The sequence below is a fragment of the Megalobrama amblycephala genome, linkage group LG24, assembly GCF_018812025.1.
Source record: "Megalobrama amblycephala isolate DHTTF-2021 linkage group LG24, ASM1881202v1, whole genome shotgun sequence".
Lineage (NCBI taxonomy): Eukaryota > Metazoa > Chordata > Actinopteri > Cypriniformes > Xenocyprididae > Megalobrama > Megalobrama amblycephala.
In genome coordinates, this window is record NC_063067.1 from 30,137,741 (window position 1) to 30,148,491 (window position 10,751).

The 10,751-nt window shown below is 39.1% G+C and overlaps 1 protein-coding gene across 6 annotated transcripts in view; it reads left to right on the forward strand.

The window, feature by feature from the left end:
- Nucleotides 1-10,036, forward strand: part of plcg1 (phospholipase C, gamma 1) — a 65,914-nt gene extending 55,878 nt beyond the window's left edge. For 4 of the 6 annotated variants that reach the window (XM_048178353.1, XM_048178355.1, XM_048178354.1 and 1 more), the window contains exons 27-33: nt 971-1,195; nt 1,941-2,089; nt 3,864-3,978; nt 4,092-4,253; nt 4,514-4,620; nt 4,706-4,956; nt 9,130-10,036. In XM_048178353.1, the coding sequence (XP_048034310.1) occupies nt 971-1,195; nt 1,941-2,089; nt 3,864-3,978; nt 4,092-4,253; nt 4,514-4,620; nt 4,706-4,956; nt 9,130-9,169 (1,049 nt within the window). In that variant the 3' untranslated portion in view covers nt 9,170-10,036. The remainder of the gene's footprint in view (nt 1-970; nt 1,196-1,940; nt 2,090-3,863; nt 3,979-4,091; nt 4,254-4,513; nt 4,621-4,705; nt 4,957-9,129) is intronic. The other 2 variants (XM_048178358.1, XM_048178359.1) reach the window with 1 other exon arrangement.
- Nucleotides 10,037-10,751: the final 715 nt, after the last annotated feature.

Here is a 10,751-nt window from a genome sequence, read left to right on the forward strand (position 1 = left end):
CATGTTGCATAATATTTATATTGGCATAAAATTACTGTGAATGCATTTTACTTGAAACTTGACCTGATTCTGCTTCTGCCACTATATAGTTAGATACCATTTTTTAAATCATACCAACTATTGTTATTGAAGGTGTTTTGACTTCAGGATGTTTTCCAACATCTCTGGAATAATTTTTTTTTTAATTTTTACTTACTTTTTTTTACAGATATTGTAAAAGATAAATTTGACCTATACTAAAGTCAAAGTTAAGTTTAGTATATTGGCATGTTAATGTGAGTTTTTTGTAATCGGCCGTAGCGCTGACTCCACTTCAATCGAGAAATGATTCTGGATAGATTCTGAGATTTTCCGAATGCATCGTGATTCTCTCTCCAATCGATTCTGAGCTTAGTTTTTAACAGCAGATGGCACTGTGTGCTTTAGAAACAGCCATACTCGTAATCACTCAGAAAGTTCAAAAAGGTTGAAGCCAATTACAAGTGTGTTTGCAGTGCGCCGTTTACATTAATCTCGCGTCATAAAAGCATTCTGAGGTGCAAGTACATTCTCAGATTCAGGCCGAATGCACGAGCACTCTTCTTCGCGAGCATTTGAGCGTGTGGTTAAAAACTAGCCTAGAGCACCATCTGCTGTTAAAAGACACGCTCCATGCATGTAAATGATAACAGTTCATGTGGAGCAGCATTTATTGTGAACAGAGCCACTCTGAGACGAACGTAACCTACACAGATGTGTGTGTTTATATTAAACCCACAGAGCATATATTTATTTAATTGACTTGCAGTCTATGTGATTTCACAATAGCAATATGCTATAGTATGGTTTTAATACATCGTGCAGCCTTAGAAAATGGTCTAATAATGCGGTTCATGGGGAATAATGCGGTTTCAAGTTGGGAAACACTGCTTTAATATACAAAACCAAGTAACTCCTTAACATAAACCCTGGCATCTTCTATCTCTTACAGAAATTGGGACGGAGCGGGCCTGTTTCCGAGACATGTCCTCGTTTCCCGAGACCAAAGCAGAGAAGTATGTGAACCGCATCAAAGGAAAGAAGTTTCTGCAGTACAATCGGCTACAACTCTCTCGTATCTACCCGCGCGGTCAGCGCCTGGACTCATCCAACTATGACCCGTTACCCATGTGGCTTTGTGGCAGTCAGCTAGTGGCCCTTAACTTCCAGACCGCAGGTGAGTACAGGGCCATGATTCCTTCTCTCATACCCTTTTTCCACCAGCATGAACCGTGTGCTAGTTCAGAGCCAGTGCTATTGTCGGTTTAGAGTTGGTTCCAAGAACCAATTTGCCTTTCCACAGGCTAGAGAGCCACCACAGAGCCAGATCTTATGTCACTGTATAGTGTATACGTCTCATCTTTCCCAGCAATGCTAGTGCGTCAGTGCCAAACACAAACACACCATCAACAATGGTGGACGTTGCTTTACTATTGATATTCATGGCTTTGCAAACCTACATTGGCATCCAAACACTGCGAATCCAACGTGTTCTCACTCTGAATCCCATCTCACTATGAATTTGCTTTAACACTGGTTTCGTCCGTGAAGCTCCCTCCAATTTACTCTCCGAGGACCAGAGTGCAAGGAGGCAGTTTGTGTCCTCCACGGACCACTGTTGTTTCGGCTAAATCGCGTCCATCGATTTTGGGTGCTATTTCAAAAATGGCGGTCACAAGTTTCTGTTTGTCTTGTTGATCATGGTAACCCAGCCCCTGATGCAAGTGGTTCTTACTTTTAGACCAGCAATGTTTTGGTGCTACTTCTGAAGCACTTTTCCTGGTTTGGAGCTGGTGCTTTGGGTGTCGAAAGACAAAGAACTGATTTGAAACTAGGCTCTGGCTCTGAACCAGCACTCAAACTGACTTGGTGGAAAAGGGGCATCAGTCCTGTCATCTAACAGTGTAATCATCTCTCTGTAGATAAGCCGATGCAGATGAATCAAGCGCTCTTCATGTTGAACGGCAGGAGCGGTTATGTGCTGCAGCCGCCAATCATGAGAGATGACAACTTTGATCCTTTTGACCGGCACTCTCTGAGAGGAGTGGAGCCGATCACGCTGAGCATAGAGGTACAAATGCCCTGCCGCACTATAGGACACACTAAGACTAAATCTTTAGAAGTGCCATACAAATGTGGCTAGGGGATTTTATTTTCATTACTTTTACGCAATGTCACCATAGAATGGCAACATGTTAAAAGCAACCAGTTTTCAGACCAAGTGCACATGGGTTATCTGCCAATTAGTGTTAATTTTGTCAGCTATTTTTAAATTTAGTCTTAATCTTGTGTCAAATGTACTTTTTAGTTTTTATCATGTTTAGTCAACCTTGTCCTGTTTTTATTCAGTCAAGTTTTAAGTTTAGTGTTTTAGTGAATGAAAAAATTCATGCTTTGTAATGGATAAATTGAAAAAAATGATTATTTTGCTCAAAACTGTAATTATAAAAAAGAAATTTAGTTTTATATTTACCAGAATTATTGCACTTTCAGCTATGAAATCAAGAGAATGTTGTCTCATACGTACGGTTTATTTCACCTCATCTATTTTCCTGATTTATTATTGGCTATTTATCATATAAATTAACACTCTCTGTCTATATTATGAAAACAAGAAAATTCTCTCAAAAATTAAAACTATTTTAATAGTTCTATTAAAGCAACAGCAAAAAAAGACTTTGTATTGCCACACAGAGGTTGCACAAGTGCATTTATTCAGCAACTACAATCACAGTTTAGTCGAGATCCATGTTTAGATTTATTACCGTTCATCACTGAGAATGTTTGATCGCAGATTTAGTTACAGCAAACAGCACAAGTGAAGGAACACTGAGTGAATGACACTTTCATTTAAGCAGAATATATCAAATGGAGATCGCTGAACTCCAGCTTACTTGTTTTTCAGAGAGAGTGCGTACGCATGGTTGCCAGATTGCAAAGATTAAAGGAGTAATTGATTATTATTTCACTTTTTTTAACTTTAGTTAGTGTGTAATGTTCCTGTTAGAGCATAAACAACATCTGCAAAGTTACGATAAATTTATCCACTAACCATTCAGAAACGTCCAGTTTCATTCTAAAAGTTGTAACTTCTTCCTGAGTCTCTCCATCAGCGTCCGACTTTGGTTTGAACGATGTAAGGCTGAACACCGTTACTGACAATACTCATTTTGGCTGCGTGAGATTCTCCAGCTTTGTTGTTGTTGAGCAACCGAAGCATGAGCTGTTAAAGCTCCGCCCTCTTCTGGAAAGCGGGCAGGGAGCAGCAGCTCATTTGCATTTAAAGGACACACACAAAAACGGTGTGTTTTTGCTCACACCCAAATAGAGGCAAATTTGACAAGCTATAATAAATGATCCGTGGGGTATTTTTAGCTGAAACTTCACAGACACATTCTGGGACACCAGAGACTTATATTACATCTTGTTAAAGGGGCATTATAGGTTCCCTTTAAGTAAAACACCAGACAGAAATTGTGTCCTTTTGATAGAAAAGCTCTGATTGAGGATTTAAAATCTTGATATCTGGCAACCGCAAACATGACAGATTGTAGAGGCTTGTTAAAAACAATCTGCAATATTTTGTCTCCTCTTTTTATTTGACAAAAACATAGTGATTTTGGTAAAGGTTTTTATATTTTTAACTACATTTTATTTTGATATAGTCACAATTATGGTTTAATGACGTTGTTGTCTTCTCACATTCGTCTTGTCTTAGTCATGGAAAAAAAAAACGTTGTCAACAAACATTTAATACTTCGTCAACGAAATTTACACTACTGCCAATTCCGACAAGCTGAAAGTGACCAAATTTGAAGAAAACTGAACGTTTTTTGTGTTTTAAGGTTTTGGGAGCACGCCACCTGCCCAAACATGGTCGAGGTATCGTCTGCCCCCTCATCGAGATTGAAGTTTGTGGAGCAGAATATGACAACGCCAAACAGAGGACTGACTCTGAAGGTGAGGTGGACATGAACAAATGTTATAGGGGTATGTGGGATCACCTGGGATTAAAGGAGCTGTAAGTATCTAGAGTTCAACCGTACAAAACGATTTTCCTGTTTTACTCTCAGCTGACAACGGTCTGAACCCCACCTGGCCCAGGAAACCCTTCCGATTCACCGTGTGCAATCCTTCTTTTGCGTTTCTGCGCTTCGTGGTCTATGAAATCGACATGTTCAATGACCAGAACTTTCTTGCCCAGGCAACGTTCCCCATCAACTGCCTCAAAACAGGTACTGCTCCTGAATGAATGACCAAAGGGAACTTCTCTAAATAAATCAGGGGTGTCCAGTCCTACTCCTGCAGAGTTTAGCACCAATCCTGATCAAACCTGAATCAGCTAATCAAGGTCTTTAGGATCACTAGAAACTTCTAGGCAAGTGTGTTGGGGTTGAAGCTAAAGTCTGGAGCAGGATTCGTCACCCCTGAAATGAATATTGCAGTAATCGCCCTGAGTTTGGAAAAACCAATGTCACTCCTGTCCGTCTTTTAGGCTACCGTTCGGTCCCGCTTAAAAACAGCTACAGTGAGGATCTCGAGTTGGCGTCCCTGCTGGTGCATATGGACATCATCAGAGGAAGGGTGGGCTATGAGATCATAGTATGTAGAAACGCACCTCAGTAACGTCATTTACTAGACTAAATGAATATGCTGTATCGTAATGGCAATCTCTTTTCCTCTGCAGCATGAGAACGGCGAGATGTTGAGTCCATTCTCTGCAGCAGGAGCGATTGGCGTGGCCATGCAGGTGGGCCGGGAGCGTATGGGGGACACGAGCTCAGTTTCCTCCACGTCCTCCATGTCACCTCTGCCCTCGTCTCCGGGTCAGGCCCTGGGATATCGTGGTCGGGAGGGCTCGTTTGAGGCCCGGTACCAGTCCCCGCTGGATGACTTCAGAGTGTCACAGGAGGCGCTGTTGGACCATGAGAACAGGAGGTGTGTTTGGTTTGAAGAGCCTGCTTTTGAAAAAGATGCTGAATTGTCAAATAATACACAGCATGTAGTTGCGATGAAACAAACGTTGTGACATTTTCTTCCGTATTGTGACGTAGAGAAAAAAAAAATGTAGGTTGGGACTAGGGATGTCATGAGAACCTATACTTCGGTACCAAATTGGTATCAACACTTTAAAATCTGACGGTACTTGTTTTTCTACAGTACCGTAAGTACCAATAGTACCGAACGTTTCTGCATTATAGCATGTAGGTTGAACCCAAACATATTATCAGATAAAATCAGAAATTTCAAAACTTTCTATGAGACGTAATTTCATAAACAGTGATTCAGCACTAAATCACGTCTTCTCTCGCTCTCAAAATACGCAAACGGCTTCACACCCATAGTATCTATATTGATTTTGTTCTGCAAGCGAGCTGCACGGTGCAATACAAGACGTTAGCGCACACATTGTTTTATATCATGCCAATTTATAAATTCAAGCGAATTTAAACTATAAAGTACTCTCGCTCTCTCTGAGAGACGATCTTCAGTCAGTGCGCTCTCAACCAAAGCGCGCGCACATAGTCGCTTCTCGTGAGTGTCAGATTTCTATCGCTTATTATACATAACTGTGTGTGTATTTGAATGTTTATGTCAAAATGCCCGTCTTGCCAAATATTCACACAAGCACAGTCGGTTATGCACATTAGGTCTTAGTGACTGCATCTTGCTACTTTCTCATACTGGCTGTCTGTATTATTAATAATAAAAAAACAAAAGAAAAGCTTTAATAAGGGTTAATGTCTATTTAACTTATACAGTGTATACGTGACTGTGCAGAGTTATTTTATATTTGATTATTCAATTTCTGTGGTGTTTTTACTTAACTATTAGACCTACCTGAAAAAATATACAGCATTGTTTAATTTGTATCTTTATTCTGTTGTATTTATTTATGCTACTGCTTGTAATGTTTATTCATTCTTGTTTTATTACTGACTACTGCAACAAATTACCTCATAAAAACACAAAATTGTAAATTGTAATTTCTTTTTAAAATATGTATAAAAATGACACACACACACACACACACACACACACACACACACACACACACACACACACACACACACACACACACACACACACACACACACACACACACACATTAAAAGAGTTAATGTTTAAGTATTATTGTTCTTTTTTTTTTTTTATCGACTTTGGTAGCGAGTATCGTGTACTTTTGGTGGTATCAGTACCGACTACTAGATTCTTGGTATCGTGACATCCCTAGTTGGGACTTGGTTCTACCCATCAGTTGTTGATTGAATAGAGTACCTCAGGGGTGACGTGTTTTTGTAGAACAACCCGGAAGTTAGCGGCGCATGGGTTCCCTCGATCGAAAGCCTATATATTTTTCCCATAGACTTTTGGAAAATCGCAAAAAATAAGCTCTGTGTTTAAAGGTGCCCTAGAACGCTTTTTCACAAGATGTAATATAAGTCTAAGGTGTCCACCGAATGTGTCTGTGAAGCTTCAGCTCAAAATACCCCATAGATTTTTTTTTTTTTTTTTTATTAATTTGTGTAACTGCCTATTTTGGGGGCATCATTATCAGGCTGCTTCCCCTTTAAATCCTCGCGCTCCCCGCCCCCGAGCTTGCGACTCTAATACATTGCATAAACAAAGTTCACACAGCTAATATAACCCTCAAAATGGATCTTCACAAAATGTTCGTCATGCATACTGCATGCATGCATCAGATCATGTAAGTACAGTATTTATTTGGATGTTTACATTTGATTCTGAATGAGTTTGAGGCTATGATCCGTGGCTAATGGGCTAAAGCTAACATTACACACTGTTGGAGAGATTTATAAAGAATGAAGTTGTTTAAGAATTATACAGACTGCAAGTGTTTAAAAATGAAAATAGCGACAGTCTTGTCTCTGTGAATACAGTGATAAACGATGGTAACTTTAACCACATTTAACAGTATATTAGCAACATGCTAACAAAACATTTACAAACACAATTTACAAATATCACTAAAAATATCATGATATCATGGATCATGTCAGTTATTATTGCTCCGTCTGCCATTTTTCGCTATTGTTCTTGCTTGCTTGCTTACCTAGTCTGATGATTCAGCTGTGCACAGATCCAGACGTTAATACTGGCTACCCTTGTGTAATGCCTTGAACATGGGCTGGCATATGCAAATATTGGGGTCGTACATATTAATGATCCCGACTGTTACGTTATGTTGAGATTCGCCTGTTCTTCGGAGGTCATTTAAACAAATGAGATTTATATAAGAAGGAGGAAACAATGGTGTTTGAGACTCACTGTATGTCATTTCCATGTACTGAACTCTTGTTATTCAACTATGCCAAGGTAAATTCAATTTTCAATTCTATGGCACCTTTAATAAAGGGTTATGACACTTACACATTTTTTCTATCGAGATAATCTTTACAAGTTAACACAACAATTGTACATTTTGAAGCCTAAATAAAGTGGTCAGATATAAAAAGCTAACAGTAGGCTATAAACGGACTACAGCACACCATGGTCGCGGATCAACGTCGTCACCACCAAGCTTCCTCAAACTTTATTTAAAAAACAACTTTATTTAAAAACATGCTCGCTGATTATGATCTGCGCTGTGAATGAATACTTATCCACTTTTTTTATGAGAAATGCTGTCCAAATGTCCTGTTTGTCATGATGACATCTAAAGTCCCCTCCAAATGAAGTAGGCCTTTTAGCAACTTGTTAGCAACTGCTGTTTTTAAGACACAATAAAGGTTAAAAAAAAAAAAAAAAAAAAAAAAAAAATAGATCACTAGTGGTTTATAACTGGTGTGTTTTATGTCATAGATCAAAATGTGAAAATATTTAGAGGCTTTGTTAACCACAGACCTTTTCTCAGGCGATTTAGCAAAAACCCATTAAAAAAATCCATAGACTTTAGGGCGATGGAACCAGAAGTCCTAAAATGCTAACTCACTTCTGGGTTTTGCATACAAAAACACATCATCTCTGAGGTACTCTATGGAGGCAGATCTGGATGCGAGCTTGCAGTCAATTGTAAGAAAGGGGCAAGACTAAATGATTGGAGAAGTTCAGCATACATCAGAGAAGATGGAAGATCGAGTTATGACATTTTGATGTTAAATTCAAGATAAGCTCAATAACATGCATTTAACATGCAATTTTCATTTTATGCTTTAAGATGATAACTTTAAGATGATGAATAACATAGTTGTAGTAAATATTAGTTTGCAGTCCATAAGCTGGTCCACTTTGCAGCTTATAGTGGCTAAAAATGCCCACAAAACAGGAACGGGCCTGTAAATTGCCATTTCTGTTTGACGTTTAATGCAGATAATTCTGAAATCAGTGTTATCACAGTTGGTAATAGAGTGGAGCAGGGATATGGGATATTTTGGATTATTGCAGAAAATAAAGTCTATGACCGACAACTTATTATTCTTACATGTTTTGTTTATCATGATCATCATCACAATGAATTTTGAAGCCTGAATATAATCGGCAGAAGTCAAAAGCTAAACTTAGGTTATAAACGAATTACACCACGGTCACATGACTTCAGCATCACCATAATTAAGCTTCCGACAATTCTTTCAGTCTTAAAAACATTTTAGAGTTATAGTAGTTTGCAAGAGCGATTTATAAACCCAACAAGACTATGAAAGCGACTAATGCCAGTGAGTACAACCTCTATAGTCTCATTTAGACATTTGTAAGCAACCGTCTTTTTCAGGACAAGTAATAGCTTTTGAAAAATCACAAGAGGGTTTTACTGATGTGTTTTTTTGCCGTGGAATAAAATGTGAAAACACCTCGAGCTTGTTTTCACCACAGACCTTATTTCAAGCACTGACCCAAAAACCCATTCAAAAAACCCAGAACGTGCTAAAATGCAACTCGTTTCTGGGTTTTGGTCTACAAAAATACATCATCCCTGCACCACTCTATAGAACAGCACATTTAAATTCTGAAAATCTATTATCAACTGTGGCTGGTTGAATTACTTGAGATGGGCTCTTCCTGTCTGAGTTGGTGGTTCTTGGCAAAAGAAAGCTGCGACGTGGACCAAATATGATCAAAAGTGGTTACATTTGAATCTCTTTTCCCTCGTAGGCTTCGCAGGGCTCGCGTCAGCGCCGACAACCGTGCGTAAACGACCGGCTGAGCGTACGACAGATGGACAGAGCAGACGCAAGGCCAGCGACAAGGTTCCTTCAGAGCTGATGATGTCAAGGACTGCCGTGAAACCCGTTTCTATGGAAATCGCCAGCGTTTTTGGACAGATCTCCCTCTCTCTGCGACTCTCTCCCGCTCAGGGCCGTGTGAGTGGCAGAGGGACTAACGGGGCGTGAATGGAGCCTTCGCTCACGGACAGAAATGAACAAATATCTGCTTAGCTACAATCTGAACCTGCGGCGAAAGGGACAGGGGTGTTCTGATACAGCGCGAGACTCGAGGACAGGGCCAGTGTTTCACAATTGAGTGGGGGCTGTATCATTCATCACTTTGAAACCGATTCCAGGTTAACATTTATGGAGTAATAATACTTTTCTTTACTCTGTCTCTGGCTTATATATAAATATATAAATGTGTGTGTGTGTGCCCCATTTTGCTGTCAGTTAGAAAAGCGTTGCAGCTGATCTGCTCTCAAAGAGCCTCTCACTCCACATTTTTATTTCATTTCAGATTGATTATTTTTATTATTTAAACGTCTGTTTTAAACTTTCATAATGTTATTGTTTTTTTTTTTCTATACGAGTATGTTTCTAACATGAGGGCTTGGCCTTTTTAATTGCGTTTCTCATGCTTTCTCTTCCCTCTGTCCGACTTGATGGACTGAAGTGTTTGATGTGTCCCAGGATGCACATGTTCTTGTTTATTTTTTTTTTAGGCAGGCAGATGGCAGATCTCATTGAAGTAGTCGCCGTCTAAGCTTCAGGAACACATTCTTCAACGTTTAACTCAAGAACAGCCTTTATTTTGTTTTAAAATAAAGTTATGAAGTTATCAAGTGACCATAGAGCAATATCACTCTCCTCGTTTTATGTTTTTCCAGTCTGCACGGGTGGACTTTAATTCACAAACAGCTCAGGTGGGGTTTTTAGGCTATGGGAGCTTTGGAAATGTTGTGTATTTAGTTTACAGAACAGAACTTGGACCATCTCATTTCAGAACATTTTATCCCTCTAAAACCATTTCTGTGATTTATCATTTACTGTTCCTCCATTTTAGCAATTGAAATGTCTTGTTCCTGAAGGCTTTTTATTATGTGTTGTCTTATCAGATCAAATAGGGAGGAAATGTTATGTGTGATTTAGTACCTTTCGTAGTGTGTTAGCCATGGTATCTGTTTAAAGAAAGCCAAAGGTAGACTGTGCAGGTGGTATAAACAAGAAATTGGGACCAAATACTTTTGTCTCAGTACATTGGGTTACTAGAACTCACTGAATGTTGAATATTTACAGGGGAAAAAAGGACATAATGTTTTTTTTGTTTTGTTTTGTTTTTTAACCCCCTACTGTGGATAAGAGTGAGGGCATTTTTGGTCATTCCTTCTTTTGATGTATACCCTGTGCCAAGCAGTCATTTAGTTTTGCATTATGCCATAGTATTGCTCTAACACAGGTTGTCATTAATTGATAAACCGGCTAAGACTGCTAAACCTCAGTATTTACAGTGGATGTACAGTAAAAACAAGGCCATATTTATTGTAGCTCTGATAAAAGTTTCATGCA